General features: G+C 41.7%; 1 protein-coding gene across 1 annotated transcript in view; it reads right to left on the bottom strand.

Moving 5' to 3' along the window:
* The window catches only part of ADGRB1 (adhesion G protein-coupled receptor B1), a 380,456-nt gene that overhangs the window by 52,465 nt on the left and 306,038 nt on the right, over positions 1-21,953 (bottom strand). Inside the window, exons 21-23 of the mRNA XM_087958904.1 lie at positions 10,615-10,765; positions 3,043-3,112; positions 1,524-1,590 (exon numbers count right to left, since the gene is read on the bottom strand). Of these exons, the coding sequence (XP_087815030.1) occupies positions 1,524-1,590; positions 3,043-3,112; positions 10,615-10,765 (288 nt within the window). The remainder of the gene's footprint in view (positions 1-1,523; positions 1,591-3,042; positions 3,113-10,614; positions 10,766-21,953) is intronic.

Genomic DNA, 21,953 nt, shown 5'->3' with positions numbered 1-21,953 from the left:
CTTAGTTTTTTTGGGAGGAAAATAAGGAGAGAAAAAAAATCTGTCTCTGCCTACCAGCATCCATTGGTATTCATCTAGCTAGCATCCTATCAGTGTGTGAGAGAGTTGAGGGCTGTTTGGAAAGTGAAACAGTATTTGCTGTGCGAGCAAGAAGGAGACAGCAAGGAGCCAAGGCTTGGCCTAGCTCAACTATTCTGTACTAAAGCTGGTTGCTGCTCTGAAACTAAAGATGAAACTGAAATTCCTCTCCTCTGCTTGTGTTTTGCATTTGGAACAGATTTCTTTTCAGGTGGGGAGGGGGAGTAGAACTCCTTAGCATCAGAGCGTGTTAATAATAATAATATACGAAATACTAATGCTCTGATGGTCATTTTGAAAAATCCTTTCTTAGTGAGCACCTAGAAGCCAAGAGGAACATATGTGCCAAATTTCAAGTTTGTTGGCTTTATGGTTCTGTAGAGCTTGTGATGATGTGTGAGTGGTATTTCATGTGTGTGTGTGTGAAATATATTATATATATAATATGATGGATTGCTGAAAATCACAGTTGGTGATGTTTGTAGCTCCTTTCAACCATCTTATTTTTTTTAAAAAAATGCCCCAATGGTTAGTACTTGGCATTAAGCTAGAGATATGGTACAATTTGGTTTTGTAGTTGAAAAGGGACCGACTTAATGACAAATATCTTTGATTACTCCCGAAACATGTATCCATCATTCTAAATTCTAAAAAAAAAAATCCCATCCATAAAAAGTTTATTCCTTCTCATCAGAGTGTTGCTGAGATTCAAAAAGGTTTCCCTTCTGCCGGGTGAATTCAGATAACAGAATAACAGAGTTGGAAGGGACCATGGAGGTCTTCTAGCCTGACCTCCTGCTGAAGCAGGAAACCCTATACAAATAGCTATCCAGCCTTTTCTTAAAAACATCCAGCGATCGAGCTCCCACAACTTCTGAAGGTGATCCATTCTACTGATCAATTATCCTCACTGTCAGAAAATCTCTCCTTGGTTCTAGGTTAGATCTCGCCTTGACAATATTGTCCTTGGTTTGGACTGTAGGTTGATCCTCCTCTATGAAAACTCTTCAAATATTGGAAGCCTGCTATCATGTCACTAGTCCTTCTCTTTGTTAGAGTAGACATTCCCAGTTCCTGCAACTGTTCATTGTATGGTTTAGCCTCCAGTCCCTTAAATCATCTTTGTTGCTCTTCTCTGCTCTCTTTCGGTTCTTAACCCACCCAACTTAAAAAGAAAAATGCAACACAGCAAACTTTTCAAATTTACCCATGGCACTTCCCGTTCTGGATTAATCCAGATTTTTTTTTTTTTAAAAAAAATGACCTTAATTTAAGGACTTCTACACTCCGTGAGTGTAGTTCATCTCCATAGTTCATGTAGTACTCCATAGTTCATCTCGAGAGGAAAGCAAAGATCCTAGAACATGGGCTTTGTAACTTCTTCAGGAATGTGGAAGACATACATAAGAGAGGGGAAATATTCAAAAGGGGGGGATGTCATATACCAAAACCACGGCGGCCGCTGGTCCCACAAAGGCGTAGAGCAGGCCTCCTTCCAAAGATAGCCAACAGCTAGGCAAGGAAGAAGAAAAGGAGTATTTAGCTCATGCAAAGAAAAACAATGGAACTCATGAGTTTTCTCCTAAGATGCAGCACAGAGAAGACTGCCTAGAGAATAAGTGATACATATAAGCATTCAAAACCTTTGCTAGACCAATACTTGAATACAGCTCATCTGTCTGGAATCTGCACTGTATATCAGATATTAATACAATTGAGTCCAGAAGTATTTCACGAGAAGAGTACTATGCTCCTCTGCTCACAACAGAATACCTTACACCACCAGGCTTGAGATTTGGGGCTTGGACAAACTAGAAATACACTGCCTACGGTTGGACTTAAGTGTAGTACACAAAATTATCTGCTAAGTTGGTACACATAAGCGCACCAACGTGCCTACCATCCCTGTCCTATTGTTTCTTTTATTTTTCTTATATGTATCCATGTATTCATAACTATGTTTTTACTTATACCTATTATCTTTGTAAGCGATTGACAAACCAAATAAAATAAATAAAAACAATGTCCTACCAGTCAATGACTACTTCAGCTTCAACCGTAACAAAACAAGAGCAACACAACAGATACAAACTCAATGTAAACTGCTTCAAACTCGATTGCAGAAAGTATGACTTCAGCAACAGAGTGGTCATTGCCTGGAATGCACTATCTGACTCTGTTGTTCCATCCTCTAACCCGCCACTCCTTTAACCTCAAACTATCCACTATTGACCTCACCCCATTCCTAAGAGGTCTGTAAGGGGCGTGCATAAGTGCACCATCCCTGTCCTATTGTCCCCATTTATTCGTACCAATTTCCTGTATTCTTACTCATGTTTATACTTATACCTAATACCTTGTAAGCAATTGACAAATCAAATAAATAAATAAATAAAATAAAAAATAAAAGAAGGAAGGAAAGAAGGAAGAAAGGGGGAAGGCAGAAGAAAAGGGAAGGGGAAGGAAGAAATGAGAGAAAAGGGAGGGAGGGAGGGAGAGGGAGGGAGGGAGGAAGGAAGGGGGAAGGAAGAAGAAAAGGGAAGGGGAAGGAAGGAAGGAAGGAAGGAAGGAAGGAAGGAAGGAAGGAAGGAGAGAAAAGGGAGGGAGGGAGTAGGAGGAAGGAAGGAAGGAAGGAAGGAAGGAAGGAAGGAAGGAAGGAAGGAAGGAAGGAAGGAAGGAAGGAAAAGAAGGGAGAGAATATCCATTCCTAAGAGGTCTGCAAGGGGCGTGCATAAGTGCACCATCGTGCCTACCGTCCCTGTCCTATTGTCCCCATTTATTCGTACCTATTTCCTGTATTCTTACTCATGTTTATACTTATACCTATTATCTTGTAAGCAATCGACAAATCAGATAAATAAATAGAAATAAATAACTATTCCTCAATGGCAATCCTACCGGGTATCAAATCTGAATTACTCCTATTGCTATTCAAAAAAGGGAAAGGAGGAATTGCTTACTCACTAGTTCCTGGTGCCGTAGCCCTTGGCTTTAGTAAATCCCACAGAGATTGCAACCACCAAGGCAGGGAGACCTAAAGAGAATCAGTGAAAATGTCATGAGACACGATTAAAAAAAAAAATAGTTGCACCAAGATTTGTTGAAGCAGACAAGAAATTTCCTTGAGAACAAGAGTACTCGTATTCCACACCTAGAGTACTGCATCCAGTTTTGGTCACCACATTATAAAAAAGATGTTGAGACTCTAGAAAAAGTGCAGAGAAGAGCAACCAGGATGATGAGGGGACTGGAGGCTAAAACATGCGATGAATGGTTGCAGAAACTGGGCCTGACTAGTCTAGGGAAGAGAAGGACCAGGGGAGACAGGAGAGCAGCCTTCCAATATTTGAGGGGCTGCCACAGAGAGGAGGAGGGGGTCAAGCTATTCTCCAAAGCACCTGAAGGCCAGACAAGGAATAATGGATGGAAGCTGATCAATGAGAGATTCAACCTGGAAATAAGGAGAAACTTTTTGACAGTGAGAACAATCAACAATGGGACAGAAGTTGCCTTTGAAAGTTGTGAGAGCTTCATCCCTGGAGGCTTTCAAGAAGAGACTGGACTGCCACTTGTCAGAAATGGTGTAGGGTCTCCCGCTTGGGCGGGGGGTTGGACTAGATGACCTATAAGGTCCCTTCCAACTCTGATTATCTGTTAATTCCCTTATCACCTCCTCTAAATCCATTTTGCCCCTTCTTGGTACGTATGGATGGATGTTACGACCAATATTGGGAGTCCAACATTTATGTTGCTAAACAAGACATTTTTTAAGTGGGTTTTGCCCCCATTTTATAATCTTTCTTGCCACAGCTGTTAAGTGAATCACTGCCGTTGTTAAGTCAGTAACTCAGTTGTTAAGTGAATCTGGTTTCCCCCATGGACTTTGGGGGAGTCATGTGACCCAGGGACACTACGACTGTCATAAACAGGAATCAGTTGCCGAGCAACTGAAAATTTTTGATCACATGACCATGGGGGGGGGGATGCCTCAACGGTCGGAAGTGTGAAAAATGGTCACAAGTCACATTTTTTAGTGCTGTTGACACTTCAAACGATCACCAAATTGCTGTAATTTTACTTTATTATTTTATTTTTATTTCACTTCATTTTTTATTTTATTTTATTTTATTATTATTTGTTTCATTTCACTTCATTTTATTATTTTATTATTTTATTTTATTATTTTATTATTATTTATTTCATCTCATTTCACTTCACTAGTTTATTTTATTTTATTTTTTTATTTATTTCATTTTGCTTCATTTTATTATTTTATTTCATTTCATTTCACTAGTTTACTTTATTATTTTATTATTATTTATTTCATTTCATTTCACTTCATTTTATTATTTTATTTTATTATTTCATTTCACTTCACCAGTTTATTTTATTTTATTATTATTTTATTTTTATGTCATTTCATTCCATTTTATTTATAAAATGTATTTGCTGCCCATCTCATATCCAACGACTCTGGATGGCTTACAACATAAAACCATTGAAAAACATTAAACTCCTCCATTATAAAACAAACAAACAAACAAACACAGCAGTTACAAAACACAAACAGATGTTAGGATTATGAACTGTGGGATTTTCATTCAACACAACACTGATTTGCACTGTCTGAGAGATTGCAGGAATTGTAATTATCTTGAGAATAGATTTGTGCCGAATTGGGAAAGCTGCTTTAAATGACAAAAAAAACATGTTGCTTCCCACTATAATTAGTTAATTCCTAGAGCAATCAGCTTTGGGATAATTCAAAGAATTTACAGAGGGAAGGAGGTAAAAAAAGGGCTTGAGACTTTAGGTAAAATTACTGACTTTTGTTGTTGTTGTTGTTGTTGTTGTCGTTGTTGTTGTTGTTGTTACCCTGAGAATACCGTGAGACACGTCCATGGAGGGTTTTTTTAGTTGTAGAGTCCTTGATGTTCTCTGAGTTTGGTTGTTTGCTTGCCAATGTTTCATTACCTAGCTATGTAACAGCATCAGTGCTGGCGAGAGTGGTGTTTGCTCTCTGTTCATATAGAACAGAACAGAATGGAACAGAACAGAACAGAACAGAATTCTTTTATTGGCCAAGTGTGATTGGACACATAATAAATTTGTACACTAGCTTGTTCTGCCAGTGTTTGCAGGAGTATGTTTTTTCCTCTTGATAGACTCTTGATTAGGGTGATTTATTGATCTTCTGCTTGATCCCTGGTTATCTGGATGTTAGCTGCTGGAGATGATGCGTTCTTGTTGTTTGTCTCCTTCTTGGATTTTCTTTACTGTCTCCTTCAAATGGTGTGTAAATGTTGTTTATCCCTATATGTCTACGGATGGCTGATTTGTCCGTGTGCCAAACTTCCAGGAATTCCTAATGTTTTTGGACTTGGCTAGCCACAATCTTCAAGCTGAAACTATGCTTGAAGCTTTCCAATTTTTTTGTGAAATTAGGAAGAGCCAGAATTAGCAAAAGCACCCATGACAGCAGTACTACACAACCTAAACACCAAGATTGAAACACCCACACTTCAAGCAAACAACCCAGCTCAGAGAGCACCAAGGACTCCACAGTCTTCCTCTTCCTCCTCCTCCACTCTTCAAAACCCACTCCCTAGCACTGGTGATGTTATCTAGTTGGGTAATGAGACGTCTGCAAGAAAACAAGCAAGCTCAGAGAGCACCAAGGACCTTGCGGTCCTCCTCCCCACTCTTCCTGCTCCTCCTCTCTGCAAACTCTACTCCCTTCTAGCACTGATGATGATACCTAGTTTGATAATGAAACATCTGCAAAAAAGCAACCAAGCTCAGAGAGCACCAAGGACCTCACAGTCCTTCTCTTCCTCTTCCTCTTCCTCTTCCTCCTCCTTCTCCTCCTCCTCCTCCTCCTCCTCCTCCTCCTCCTCCTCCTCCTCCTTCTCCTTTCTGCAAACCCCACTGCCTTCTAGTACTGATGATGCTACCCAGGTTAGGAAAGAAACATCTGCAAGCAAGCAACCAACTTCAGAGAGCATTAAGGATTCCACAGTTCAACCTTTGAGAACCAGGTCTTCTTTTCTGGTGAAAATATTTTTAGTTTCCCCGTGGACATTTACCGTTAGCTTCTTCTTTCAGGGCATTTTTTCTTTCAAAAACTTCCCGATTGGACCTCAAGGCTCTGACATTTGAAAGGTATCTCACGTAAGACTAATAACCAGGTACGATCTTAGTCCATCAGCTAAGGATGTTGAAATAAAAATAATAATAAATAAATACAGGTAGCCCTCGACGTAAGACCACAACGGAGCCCCAGATTTATGTATCTAAGCGAGACAGTTGTTAAGTGGATGTTGCCCCATTTTACGACCTTCTTTGCTACCATTGTTAAGTGAATCACTGCAGTTGCTTAGTTAGTAACACAGTTGTAAAGTGAATTTGGCTGCCCCGTGGACTTCACTTGCCAGAAAGTTGCAAAATGGCGACCGTTGTAAATATCTGTCAGTTTACCAGCGTCTGAATTTTGATCACGTGACTATGGGGTTGTAAGTGTGAAAAACGATCATAGGCCGCTTTTCTCAGTGCGGTTGTAACTTGAAATGGTCACTAAATGAACTGTTGTAAGTCGAGGACTACCTGTAGGAGAATGGAAACTTGTCTAGAAGCCCAATCTTATTTAGAAGCAGGTTCTGCAAGTGATATTTCGGTTGTCCCAAAGGTGCTTTTTTCGGTTGTAAAAATGGCCATTTTTCTTGTCGGAGGCCTTTAATTTCTTCCTTCCGACACAATACAGTTCTTTTGTCAGCAGGTTTTTAAATAAAAGGGTTTTGGCCAGAGGCATATCAACTACCCTGGTTGAATCTTCCCAGTTGACGGTTATTATATTAAGGATATTAAATGACAGTTAAGCCAGGATTACATGAGGTAAGACCAAGAGTAAATAAATTAAAATCCTTTCATTCAATAAAACCAGGCAACGGTAAACAATGAGAGTCTCTAGAGAGAGAAAAACATTGATTTGGCTGGATTGTGTGTTAGACCAAGCAGAATGTAAAAAATCAGTAGTGATTGTCCCAGTAATGATTGCAGTGGAAAGGAATTTCCTGGGTTTTCCCCCCCAAGATTTCCCCCTCAAACCATAATAAACAACAACAAAATTTGTAGTATCCTTTCATTCAGGAGAGTATAAGCAGAATAATGGTTGCAGGAACTGGGCTTGGTTAGTCTAGTGACGAGAAGGACCAGGGGAGACATGATAGCAGTCTTCCAATAGTTGAGGGGCTGCCACAGAGAGGAAGGGGTCAAGCTATTTTCCAAAGCACCTGAAGGCCAGACAAGGAATAATGGATGGAAACTGATCAAGGAAAGGTTCAACCTGGAAATAAGGAGAAATTTTCTGACAATGAGAACAATCGACCCATGGGACAGAAGTTGCCTTTAGAAGTTGTGGGAGCTTCATCGCTGGAGGCTTTCAAAAAGAGATTGGACTGCCATTTGTCAGCAATGGTATGGGGTCTCCTGCTTGGGTGGAGAGTTGGATTAGATGACCTACAAAGTCCCTTCCAACTCTGTTAATCTAAATCTAAACTTAATCCTTCCCCGCATAGCCATCTCCTCTAAAATACCCAAATCCATATTTCTCCATATCAGTCTTATCTGAATCAAAGAGTGGGGAGGTAGATGGTGAACATCGGTCCCTATAAAATATATGGGGGCTATGGCTAAGAGGAAATTCAAGTCTTCTTTTCTAAGAAGGTAGACCTCAAAATAGAATGCAGGACTTGACTTGAAATCTGTCTGGAGGGAACACCAGTTGTGCCATGGTGATCTCTGCTCAGTAACTGCCAATTATCAATTCTGTGGTTCCTGTTCTTAGCATTAGTTTGTAGCTGTGTTTATCCTTCGCTAAAGACAGCCTTTGACACCCATTTAAGGGGTTGATATTGTATCCCAATTAACAATTTCTTCTCAAGGCTAAACATATCTGTATCCAATCTGTTCAAAATGTCTAGGAGGAGCATCAATTTTCTTCTTCATTAAATGATTGATTCACTTATCCCTGGGCTATTTGCTTTCACCATCTCGGGCTTCCTAGCCTTCCCAAGAATAACAGAGTTTGAAGAGACTTTGGAAGTCTTGTAATCCAACCTACTGCTCACCCTATAATATCATTCTAGGCAAATGGCTGTCTCTTCACAAAAACTTCTAGTGATGGAGCATTCACAACTTCTGAAGGCAAGACATTCTCACTGTCGGGAAATTTCTCCTTAGTTCTAGGTTGCTTGATTCGCTTCCATCCATTGCCTCTTGTCCTGCCTTCTGGTGCTTTGGAGAATAGTTTGGCTCCACCTTCCTTGTGGAAACCCCTCAGATATGACAACACTGCTCTCATGTTTCCCCTAGTCCTTCTCTTCATTAGACTACCCAGTTCCTGCAACTGTTCTTCATATCTTCTAGCCTCCAGTCCCCTAATCCTCTTTGTTGCTCTTCTCTTTTTCTTTTTGAAAAAGGGTTTTTTTTTATTTTAACAACAAAGGCAACAAATAAAACCATCTTTCAATTTTACAGTGTGTTGGTTGGGTACGTATATCTTGTGCGCATAATAGTGTTATACATTTCTTGTTGTACATATATAAACCGTTCTAATCAACATTTTATATCATATTGTTCAAATATTATACTATTATTAACATTATAATTGTTATCTTTTAAAAACATATCTCATTCTTACTAAGTTATATTCATTCTCCTACACATTCAAAATTAATCAATTATAATATATTATAACTATTACCACACATTTCAATTTCTTATTTTTCTATCTAATCATTCATAAAATAAATCCCATATCTTATCATACTTTTTTTCCTCATGTTCTCTAATTTTCATTGTTAATCTACTCATTTCCGCACATTCCATTATTTTCTCTTTGTTGCTTTTCTCTGCATTCTTTCTAGAGTCTCCACATCTTTTTTGCATTGTGGTGACCAAACCTGGATGCAACACTCCAAGCATGATCTTACCAAGGCATTATAAAGAAGTACTAATACTTCATGTGATCTTGATTCTGTCCTTCTGTTGATGCACCCTAGAGACACTGACTATTGCATGTCCAAACATCCCAAATCTTAGGAAAGATTTCCACCCAGGAATCTAAAGGACCAGTGACACAATATTTAGTATTAACCCCTTTAAAACTTCAATATAAGGTTGCTAATTCTTGAGGTTTTTGACTGCAGAGACAGCAGGAGAAGAGCCAGCAGAGTCAGAGGGGCAGAGTTAAGCAAGTAATCAGCCTAGAATCATTACGTTCCCACAAATGGTCTAAGTCAAACCCTTCTTCATTTCTGCTGAATCTTATCTGGCACCAATTAAATACAAGTGGTCCTCAACTTACAACCATTCATTTACTGACTGTTTGAAGTTACTGAAAAAGCTGACAAAGCACAAAAAATGGACTTAGGACGATTTTTTTCACATGAATGACCGTTGCCGTATCCCCCATGGTCACATCATCAAAATTCAGATGCTTGGCAAGTGGCTTATATTTATGATGGTTGCAGGGCCCTGTGGTTATGGGAATCCCTTTGCAATCTCCCGACAAGCAAAGTCCACGGGGAAGCGTGAATGACTTAACAACCATGTCATTAAGTTAGGAGCTGCAGTGATTTAGATCCAGGTGTGGGCTACTTGGGGTTCGAGAAAACCTCTAGCTAAGATCCTGTGCAGTTCGAAGAACTCCCAAATGCCACTCCTGGCTGGCCCCGCCCACCCTGCCCCTCCCCTCCCAGGAGTCCCCACGCAGCCAGTTGGGATGCAGGTAAGTGTAGGGCATGCCCAGAGGCTCAGGGAGGGTGAAAAATGGGCCTCCCGGAAGTTTGGGAACGCCAGAAATGGGCCCGTTTCTGGCTTCCAGAGAGCCTCCGGAGCCCAGGGAGGCTGTTTTCGCCCTCCCGGAAGCTTGAGAAATACTTCCGGAGCCCGGGAAGGGCACAAACAACCTTCCCCCCTGCCATGGGGCAGGAGGCCAACTAGGCCACACCCAGCATGGCCACGCCCACCCAGCAATTGGGCGTCAACTCAAAAATATTTCTCTGGTCTTTTAGAGTTGCAAGCAGAAAGGGAGCGGGGGAAGTAGTGCATTCCTTAAATGCTTCATAGATCATTTCTAGGAGACTGAAGCTTCTGGCGCACAAGATTATTACTGGAGAGCATGATTGATGACTCTTGGCTATGGATGTGTCCCATTGGAGAAAATACATCCAGGGATTGGGGGGAAGACCAGGGTCAAGGGGGAAATGAATGATGTGTCTCAGAGTCGGCTACACCCAGGTAGCACCGGCATGTTCACTCCTAATAAATCTTCTTTAAACATCTGAGAGATGTGGCTAGAGACTCATGATTTAAATGGGGGTGGGTGCCGGAGCCCTGAAAGTGGGCAGAGACCCCATTGCTAAAATGTTTGAAGTCCACCCCTATTTAGATCACATTCCTATTCACATTTACGTACAGGCTACATTGTGAACATAGATCACCACTTTCACAACCGTTTGAGCAAGGGACGCTTACCCCATCCGAGACACAGGAAACGTTTACGGATGATCCGGTTCCGTAGTCTTCCTGTCACGGCCATGTACGATTGCCAAGCTTCGGTCAGCACCCAGCAGAAGGAGGAGAGGAAGAAAAAGTGGAGAAAAGCTGCCACCAAGGTACAGATCACCTGGAGAAGGAGAGCCAAAAGGGAGAGAGAACTCAGCAAAAAGAGGAGCAGGAGACCAAGGGGAAGAGCCTGAATAACAGAGTTAGAAGGGGCCTCAGAGGTCTTCTAGTCCAATCCTTGCTCAAGTAGGAAGCCCTATCCCTGTGATGGTGAACCTATGGTATGCATGGCAGAGGTGGCATGGAGAGCCCCTCTCAGTGGATACGTGCACCATCGCCAGCTGCCCTTCTGGTTTCTGGCGTGCCAGCCAGCTGGTCTTCATGAGTGCTGGAGCGCTAGAAAAGGGCCAGAAAAATGGTAAAAAAACAGTGCATTTTTGAGCTGTTTTCTGGGCCATTTTCTGGGCAGTTTTCAGGCAATTTTTCATGCCAAAATGCCCTGAAAACATCCCCAAAATGCCCCCCAAATGGCTGTTTTCTGGGCAATTTTGTGGGCCATTTTCCATGCCAAAAATGGCTCGAAAAATGGCCAAAAAACAGGCATGTGCACACTGGCCAGCTGGTTCTTTGGTTTTCTGATGCTCCCATGCACGCATGCATGCACATTCCAGTTTGGGAGTTCAGTACCAAAAAGATTCGCCATCACTGCCCTATACCATTCTTGGAAAAATGATTTTACAGTCTCTTTTTAAAAACCTCCAGTGATGGAGCACCCACAAACTACTGTTCTACTGATTAATTAATTAACCAGAAGTGGTAGAAGCAATAGAATAGGTTCAACCGCATCTGGTTTTGCAGGAGAATAATAATTTCTGTAAATTAAGGCTCAAAGGCCAAAGTAGGACACTTCCAGTTATGCAGAAGAATTCAGAGAACAATTCTATAATTGGATGACTTTGGGCCAATCACCAGGAAATGGTGAGCTATTAATCCACTGTAGGCATGAAAGCCAACTGGGTGATGTTGGGCCAATCACCAGGAGATGGGTAGTCTTGAAATCATCAGGTTCAGATGATATAGAAAGTATGTTCTGTAGATATCAAGAACTCTGAGGCTCTTTTAGGGAGGATTCTACAGGCAGCAAATATAGTAGTGGCAGCAGTACTTAGACCAGAGGTGGGCAACTATGTCCCCTTTATGACTTGTAGACTTCAACTCCCAAAATTCCTGAGCTAGCATGGCTTGCTCAGGAATTCTGGGAGTTGAAGTCCATAATTCATAAAAGGGCCATAGTTGTCCAGCCCTGACTTAGACTTATATACTGCTTCACAGTGCTTTTACAGCCATCTCTAAGTGGTTTACAGGGTCAGCCTTTTGTCCCCAACAATCTGGGTCCTCATTTTAGCCACCTCGGAAGGATGGAAGTTTGAGTCAACCTTGAGCCAGTGGGACTTGAACTGCTGAACTGCTGCAATCAGCAGTCAGCAGAAGTAGCCTGCAGTGCTGCACTCTAACTACTGCACCACCACCATGGCAATATACTTATTTGTTTGTGGGTTTTTTTTTATATCCTACCTTTATTATTTTTGCAAATAACCCAACAAGGCAGCAAATATATCCAGCACATTTCCTTCCCTCCTATTTTCCCCCACAGCAACAATTCTTTGAAGTGAGTTGGGCTGAGACAGAAGGATTATCTCAAAGTTAACCAGCCAGTTTTTATGCCTAAAGTGAGAGTAGAAGATCACCCAGGTGGCTTACATGCATAATGCAGGAATATAAATCATTGTCTTCTGGTGATTGGCCCAAAGTCCCCCAGATGCCTTCTACATCTAAGATGGGACTGGAAGTCTCCATCTCCTGGTTATTGGCCCAACATCACCCAGCTGGCTTGCACACCTAAGGCAGGACTAGAACTCAGAGTCTCCCAGAGATTGGGTCAATGTCACCCAGCTGGCTTTCATGCCTAAAGTGGGTGTATAACTCACAATTTCCTGGTGATTGACCCAAAATCAGCCAGCTGATTTTCATGGTTGGGACTTGAACTCACCGTCTCTTGGTGATTGAGCCAAAATCACCCACACCTAAACCAGGATTATAACTTAAGTTCTCCCACTTTGTAACCTGGTGCTTTAACCACTAGACCAAACTGGCTCTCTATTCCTTTAGAAGACCTGTGTTTGTGACAGGTCTTAGTTAAGAGACTTAACTGAGGGACTAACTACAAATAAAATCTACATACCATAACATTCACTTTTGATATATAAATACATTTATAGATGCCACATTTTTTGAACATTTGACCTAAACTCTAAAGAAGATGGCAAAACTGAAATGTTCAAATTGTTTCAAGCTTCAGGTGCTTTCTTACTATCGCTCCTTAGTAAAACTGTACTATTCCCCATCAAATGTTGTCAATGGATTTTTTTAATAATAAAGCTTTTCCTTTAAAATGCAAAGGACCAGCTGTCTGCAAGGAGTATCAATCCTTCTGTTCCCCACTATCCAGTCAGAGCTGAAGAAGCTTCTTGGATGAGAAGCGAAACATCTTCAAAGAAAAGAACAAGAAAGTCCAGTTGCCTCTTGAAAAAAGCACCTCTGGGACCACTATGAATGGATGGCTGAGAATCTCCATAGACAATTAGACTTTTCCTTAAAAGTACAACTGAGACCTTTCCCAACAAGTGCTGGAATTTGCAATTTTTATGCCGTTTTAAAGTTGGTAAGGATCAAGAATAAACAGAATACAGAATACTATTATATAGAATTTCATGAGATTTCCTAACCCATCTCGCTGCTTTTTCTTCTGCTGCTAGAAGTGAAGCCTTTCTTCCTGTCCTCTGAAGCAGACAATCAATGCTTGACCAAGCATGATTTAGCAGCTGAGAGTATATATGGGGGAAACTTTCGCCCTCACTTTCTCGTGATTGACATCAACAATATGTCTCTTTTTCTATACTCCTTTCATCTTCAAAGGGATTTGAAAATGGAAAGATGGGGGCTCATTTGGAACCTGCACGTGGAAAAGTGCACCTTTGTTAGTGGAGTCTGGGAAAAGCAGAGAAAATGTGCAGGAACAGATAAACATAAATCAGGTTACACACACACACACACACACACACACACACACACACACATACAGCAGCATTATGTACAAATGTTTAATAATGAAGAGGAATTGCATTGGCATGCAAAAGTAGGACAAGCTAGGAAAACGTAGGGGAAGGAGTGGCAGAACTTGGGGGCTGGGTCAAAAGAGGGATCAGCCTAGAATCTCTGCAAAGCCACAAACAAAATCCAACCTCCCTTGAATTCTGTTGACTTTTATCTCAAAAGGCAACTAGACTTTTTTTGAAGAAGGAGAAAAGGAGGAGGGGGAGAGGGAGGAGGAGGGAGGAGAAGGGGAGGAAGGGAAGAGGTAGAAGGGTAGAAGGACAAGGAGAGGAAGAGAAGAGGGAGGAAGAAGGGGAGGAGAAGCAGGAGAAGAAGAGAAGGAGGAAGAGGAGGAGGAAGAGGAAGTAGTAGTAGTAGTTGTAGTAGTAGTAGCAGTTTTGCTTCTCATCCAAAGAGCTTCATCAGTTGGGATTGGATGGTGGGGGGGATAGAAGGATAGGTTCTGACAGGATGGTGTGTGGAGGTGGGGAATGAAAGGATTGTATTTCTTTGCAGTCATCTGGTCCTTAGCACTCTTTCTGAGAGCCATTGTGCCTTCAAAGTCATGGCTGTGGAATCTTCTTGGAACTGCCAAAGGACTCTGTTACAGACAGAAGGTGTTGCCTATCTCCTGCTTTCTAATTCTTTTAACAGTTTATCCAAGTTTTTTATCCCCTATAAAGTGTTTTATTATAAACAGGAGTGAGAATGACTGCATCGTAAGAACACTCTAAAAATCTAGGACAACTGAAAAACAAGTCTTTACATCAGCCTGGATGACTTGTAGGTGTGTGGGCTTCTCTTCCTGCCATTTTCAGCAAGGACAATGTGGCTGAGTCATTTTGGGAGTTGAAGTTTCCACATTCTGGGTGGCTCTCATGTTGAGGAACTACCATCCAGTAATTCTCATCCAGAACTACCTGAGACTTCTCAGAAAAAAACAACTGAATGAAAAACTGCTGGCGACCTTCTACCGTTGCACCATAGAGAGTATCTTAACTTACTGCACCTCTGTGTGGTTTGCCACTTGCACAATGGTAGATAGGACAGTGCTCCGGAGGGTGAAGGTCATTGCCCAGAGGATCATTGGTTGCCCTCTCCCCTCATTGGAAGAGCTTTAGAGCTCCTACTGCCTTAAGAAAGTTCAAACATCCTTAAAGATCCATCTCATCCTGGGAACCCCCTTTTTTTCTTTGAACTATTACCATCTGGCAGATGGTACAGGACAATAAAAACAAGGACAAATAGGCTGAAAAGCAGCTTCTATCCCAGGGCAGTAATGCTATTGAATGCTACTGTATAGTGCAATATTAATGCAATAGCAGGGGTTTTCTATTCAATGTATAGAATGTGAAGGATGTGTATTTGTGTTTTATTTTTTATAGTTTTCTTATGCATGATGTACATTGAAGATGGCATTTAATTTCATTGTACGAAGTGCAATAAACTAAACTAAACTAAACTAAACTAAACTAAACTAAACATGGATCAAATTGCTAGATTCCCTTCCTGGCTCTTGCTAAATGCAGAATATAGTAACTGCTGCCAACGCTGGCTTAGATGCCACCAAAAGCATGGGGAGAAGAAACATTGGCCCAAATAAAATGAGTGGAAGATATAGCCTGCCCTTGACCTCTCCATACCGAGGAATAAAATCAAGAGAAAAGGTGTAATTGTAACCATATAAGACTCTAAGGTCAGAACAATGCAAACCCGGTCCTGATGTTCAACCCAAGACCCATCCTCGTTCAACATTACAGTGGGAAACCAGATGTTCTCAGAGATGGTGAACCTATGACATGTCACAGGTGATGCGCCATGTCATTTGTGGTGAAACGCCAGGCCTCTGGACCCTCTGGAAGGTGCACAAGAGAAACCTGCTTGCCCACAGCCTCCAAACATGATAAAGGCCTATAAAAATCAATCTTGCATGAGTTTTGGAAGCTCCGGAGCCTCACAGGAGCAGGAGCCTTCTCACACGACTTCCAGATGGTCCAGAGATGAAAACCAGGGAGGTCTCTTTTATCCGGTGAGTGTGTGTTTTGCCAGCAGAGTCAAAATAGGCAATTTCTGAATTTTTGACAGGCTCAGATGGTTTGACATCACTGGCTTAGGGTGAATGAAAGCAGAACATCCTCCCCTCCAGGAGGTGACCTGTGCTTGGGTCCATGCTGTCGTGTCAGCTTCTCTTAGTGACAGGGCTACTTGGGACTGCCCTTGGAGACCATCTACAAGCTCTAACTCACCCAGGATAGGTGATTACTAGTTGGCTTCTGGGTGTACTTCAAGATGCTGGTTATCAAGGCATGGGGACTGTCTGAGAGAACCACCTATCTCTAATCATCTCTACTGTCTGGTTATGATCCAGCATTCCAGTAGCTATTCACTGGGTCACATCTGTTGAAGAATGTTATCTCCCAGGATCAAGGAAATAAAGAAAAAGGAGAATCCCCCTCCCTGTCCTTTCTTTTCCTTTTTTTTTTTGCCCATGTATTCACATTTCTTCTTATTTAAATTGCTAATAGCTGAATTCCTGTCCTCTGGAATGAATGTCCATCCCCACACCATTCCCGAGATGTATCCCACCCTTTTATTGCTCAAAAAACTTCTTGAGATGTAGTTAATTCTCCCAGGCCTTGGAAGCAGGGTGACTGTGGGAGTCTCTGTTGTCCTTCTGCCATGCTTTGGGTCATTTTGGTTTCCTATATCTTGGCCTCATTTTGAATTATTTGTCCTTCTGGTCAGTTGTATCTTTTATATAGTGATAGGATAGAAATAAAAAGAGAAGATAGAGAGATAGAGATAATAGAAATATAGATATAGAGAGATTAGAAAGTGAGAGAGAGATTACAGAGAGACAGCAACAGAGATAAAGAGATTGAGATAGAAGAGATAGAAAAATAAAGATAGATGATAGAGAAAGGGAGATATAGAGATAAAAAGATAGAGATAGACAGAGAGAAGAGAGAGAAAAATAGAGAGAAAAATAAAGTTAGATGATAGAGAAAGGCACAGATAGAGATAGAGGTTGAGATAGACAGAGAAATATATAGAAAGAAATAAAGAGGTAGAAATGGATAAATAAGATAGAGAAAGACAGAGATAGAAGGTAGAGACAGATAGATACAGAGATAAAGAGATAAAGATAGTTAATAGAGAAACAGAGATATAGAGAGTTGAAGTGAGATAGAGAGATAAAGAAAAAAAGAGATGGAGATACAGAGATAGGGATGAAAAAATAGAAATAAAGAGATGTGCCAACCACAATTATTTGAGAGTTGGCGGCTTGTAAATTGATTGATTGAATGAACGAAGGAAGCCATAACACTCTCATATTGATTTTACCCTGAAGCTGAAATTTGGTTCTCTCTTCTACAAATTTTCCAGTTTTATTACGTCCTTTTCAACTGTTGAACTTTGTAATCCTGTTGCAGGAGAATTGCCCAGGTTCTTAGTCCTATGGAGAACTTTTAACCACATCTGACCAGATATCATGGGATATGCAAATAGGGCTGCTTTGGAGCATATATGTCCTATCTATTCTGATTCCTTTAAAAAAAAGGCATTCCAGATGCACATATTACACAAATTATGAGTATCAATTAAAAAAAGGTATCTGTTTTTTTTTTAAAAAAATGGTAGCATTAAAAAAAATGCAGTGCAATTTATAGACATGTATATTTGCCCCCAATGCAAAAAGCAAAATGGAATGATCTAAAGATTCAATATTTAAAAAATGAGAAACAACGCCGGAAAATTTAATGTACAAGAGATGTGGTTGGCACATCTCTTTATTTCTATTTTTTCATCTCTATCTCTGTGTCTTTGACGAACAGATGCTGATAAAAAAGCGTGTTATAGATATTCTCTTAATGAAAAAAATCTTGCATGAATTATCTATTTTGGTGGGAGATACTAAGATGGATAGACCTACTATTCAAATTGAACACCACAGGGGGGAAAAACTGGTTGGGTGGCAGACGTATGAATGGTAATTAGCTCTCTTACTAATGAACCAGGCAGGGTGATTTGTTGCTGCTAAAAATTAAATGCAAACTCTTACTTTGGGAAAGGAAGGGAAAGGTCCAAATCAGATCACATATATGGCATACTGTGTCCAATGCTCAGGGTCAAATTTGAAGAAAGACAGTAGTGAGCTGGGAGATTGAACAGGAAGTCTAAATGATATGTAGACCAGCACTTATGTATGACTAGCATATATGATGATTTTACCTGATTTGGTAATGAAATGTCTGCAAGAAAACCACCAAGCTCAGAGAGTACGAAAAATCCTACAGTCATCTCCTCCTCTCCCTCCTCCTCCTCCCCGTCCTCCTCCTCCTCTCTACAAACCCTCCTCTCTTCTAGTAGTGATGATGTTACCTAGCTTGGTAATGAAATGTCTGCAAGAAAACCACCAAGCTCAGAGAGTACCAAAGATCCTACAGTCGTCTCCTCCTCTTCCTCCTCCTCCTATATGGATCTTTGGTTATTCGGGATTATCCTGTGTAAAATTGGAAGTGTCTAGGTGACATTTCGATGAAGTGTCATTCATCATCTTCAGGCTTGTGTCTTCGGCTTTGTGCTTCTCGGAGTAATGTGAGCTTGCAGCTGCTTCTTCCTTTTAACTGCTAGTGGGGGTGTGACTTGATTGGGTGGGAGCTTGGCTGTGTTCTGATTGGGTGGGGTGTGTTCTCATTGGTTGGGGTTTGGCTGTGTTCTGATTGGTTGGGGGTTGGCTGTGTTCTTATTGGCTGGGGGTGTGTTCTGTTCAGGTGGGGGCTTGGTTGTGCTCAGGTTAGTCTTAGTTGCTGGGGGATTTGAGCTGGTGAGCTTTGATCCTGCTGTTTGGCTTCGCGTTCGTGGTCATGCCGCATCTTCATGGTGGGCGTCAGTTCGCTTCATGTATGGGTCGGAGGGGTTTGAAGTGGGTAGTGATGCAGCTGCGGTGCGGCTTCTGGTCTGTGGTCGTGTCTCATCTTCTGTGTAGGTGTGAGTCTGCTTTCTACGTGGAAGTGTGGTGGTAGCATCTTGTGTGGCCCTCATGGGTGTGGGTCTGGTGTCATTCTTCATGTTAGGTACTCGTTTGTTAATGAGGGCAGGTTTCAAAATGGCTGGTAGGCGGGAGGTATCATCTCATTTATTCATGCTGTGTGGGCATTTTTCTATCTCTATGGCTCCTCTGATTATTCTGTTGTTGAAGTGTTCAGTTTTGGCGATAGTTCTGGTATTTTTAAAGTCAATCTCATGTCCTGTGGCTTTGAGGTGTTGGACCAGGGAAGAGGTCGGTTCTTCTTTTTTTTTTTTTTTTTGATTGAATTCTTGTGTTCTTCAATGCGTCCACTTATTCTTCTGTTGGTTTGTCCAATGTATGTGGTGGGGCAGGTGGTGCAAGGGATTTCGTATACTCCTTGGTTTTCTAACTCGATTTTGTCTTTAGGGTTTCTTAGGATGGTGGATATTTTTCTGTTTGTGCAGAATGCTGTTTTAATGTTGTGTTTTTGGAGGATCTTGCTGATTTTGTCTGTAGTGCCTTTTATATATGGGAGGAGGGCTTTGCCGTTCTCTTGTTCTCTGACTTGGATTTTGGTTGGGGTTTCTTTTTGGATTAGGTGGGTAATCGTCTTTCTTTGGAATCCATTGGCTGTTACTACGTTAGTGAGAGTGTGTAGTTCGGTTTTTAGGTGTTGTTCATCAGCTAAGCATTTTGTTCTGGAGATGAGTGTCTTGGCTACGGAACTGATCTTTGCTGGGTGGTGGTGTGAGAGTGCATGTAGATAGAGGTTTGTATGTGTTTTCTTCTGGTAGATGGTGTGTCCTAGGGAGCCATTGGATTTTTTGTATACTAAGACATCTAGGAAGGGAAGTTGATTGTTAGCTTCTGTTTCCATGGTGAATTGTATTTTGGGGTGTAGGCTGTTGAGGTGTGTGAGGAAGTTGTTCAGTTTTTCTTTCCCATGTGGCCAGATTATGAAGGTGTTGAAGAACACAAGAACTCAATCAAAAAAGAAGAACCGACCTCTTCCCTGGTCCAACACCTCAAAGCCACAGGACATGAGATTGACTTTAAAAATACCAGAACTATCGCCAAAACCAAACACTTCAAACACAGAATAATCAGAGAAGCCATATAGATAGAAAAATGCCCACACAGCATGAATAAACAAGATGATACCTCCCGCCTACCAGCCATTTGGAAACCCGCCCTCATGAACAAACGAGTACCTAACATGAAGAATGACACCAGACCCACACCCACAGGGGCCACACAAGATGCTACCACCACACTTCCACGTAGAAAGCAGACTCACACCCACACATAAGATGAGACACGACCACGGACCAGAAGCCGTACCGCAGCTGCATCACTACCCACTTCAAACCCCTCTGACCCATACATGAAGCGAACTGATGCCCACCATGAAGATGCAGCATGACCACGAACGCGAAGCGAAACAGCAGGATCAAAGCTCACCAGCTCAAATCCCCCAGCAACTAAGACTAACCTGAGCACAACCAAGCCCCCACCTGAACAGAACACATCCCCAGCCAATCAGAACACAGCCAAAACCCCCAACCAATCAGAACACAGCCAACCCACCCACACCCCCAGCCAATCAGAACACAGCCAAGCCCCCACCCAATCAAGTCACACCCCCACTAGCAGTTAAAATGAAGAAGCAGCTGCAAGCTCACATTACTCCGAGAAGCACAAAGCCGAAGACACAAGCCTGAAGATGATGAATGAGACTTCATCAAAACATCGCCTAGATACTTCCAATTTTACGCGGGAGAAAGCCCGAATAACCAAAGATCCACATACAAATACCTGCGAGAACCTCAGAAAACAAATATTGCACCTCTACGGGGAGGAAATCCACCATCTGACCAGGACTTATGAAAAACTTGAAGTCCAAAGAGCTTCCATTTTATGTGACCTTGCATTCCTATGCAACTGCTGAGATCAAAATTTAATCCCCATAAGCTTCCAATAGAAATTCCACAGCAACACAGCAGCCACCAAACCCATCCTAAAAAGAACAGAATTGGCCCTAATTAGAAATGAACTTCACACAAAAAGATTCCTCCTAGACCAAATCAACAAAGATCTCCTCACACTTCACCTCAGACTCAGCAACAAGATTCACCCCTTACTTTGGGACAAATCCAAACAACTCGCTGTCTGGAGAGCTGAAACACAGACCACCCTCAAGACAGACACACACACCAACAAACTCAGAAAACTACAACAATGCCAGAAACAAACTCCTCCCCCCTCACAGCCACACATGAAACAAACAGTGCACAACATCTCAGACAAGAGCCTCACCAAAGCCGAAACCAAGGTCCTTTTCGAAAGGATTCAACTTTGCTGTCGCTCCCAAACACATCCCCACAGAAACCATCATATGCGGAGTTGAAACCAGCCTGACCAAAACCAACCCTGATGATGCTAATAGAATCAGACTCAAAATCACCAACATCCTCTGCACTAGCAAACCACCCAAAAGCAAATTATCCAAAAAAGAACAAACTGCACTACTTAACCTGAAAGAAGACACCAGCATAATAATCCTACCAGCAGACAAGGGCAACGCGACAGTGGTTATGAACACATCCGACTACCAAATCAAGTTAACCAACCTACTCCAAGACCCCGCGTACAAACCACTAAACAAAGACCCCACCACCTACCTAGAAAAAACCACCAGATCCAAAATAAAAGCCTCCCCCATCAGCGAAGAAATCCAGCAAAGAATCATACCCAGAGAGAAATCATCCAGATGCCCTAAGCTTTATGGTCTCCCCAAGATACACAAAGAAGGAACCCCACTTAGACCAATAGGCTCACCTGTACAAAACCTAGGCAAATTTCTCACCAAACAACTACAGCCCTATGCAGAATCCATCAACTCACATGTAAGAAACTCATTCCAGTTCATCAAGATCATAAAGAAACAAAACTTACAACCCAGCGACCTACTAGTGAGCTTCGATGTTATATCCCTTTTCACCCAAGTGCCAATAAAAGAAGCCTTGAAAGCCATTCAAAACAAATACAACCCCCCCCCAAGCACATCCTCGATCTGACCAACCACTGCCTATCCAATACATACTTCACCTGCAATGGACAAAAATACAAAAAAATAGAAGGA

This window comes from Notechis scutatus, chromosome 3 (assembly GCF_049901735.1).
Source record: "Notechis scutatus isolate UNSWTSFEM ecotype Mainland chromosome 3, rNotScu1.2, whole genome shotgun sequence".
In the NCBI taxonomy this organism is placed as follows: domain Eukaryota; kingdom Metazoa; phylum Chordata; class Lepidosauria; order Squamata; family Elapidae; genus Notechis; species Notechis scutatus.
Note: the sequence above shows the minus strand (reverse complement) of the source record. Positions and strands in the feature narration are given on the sequence as shown.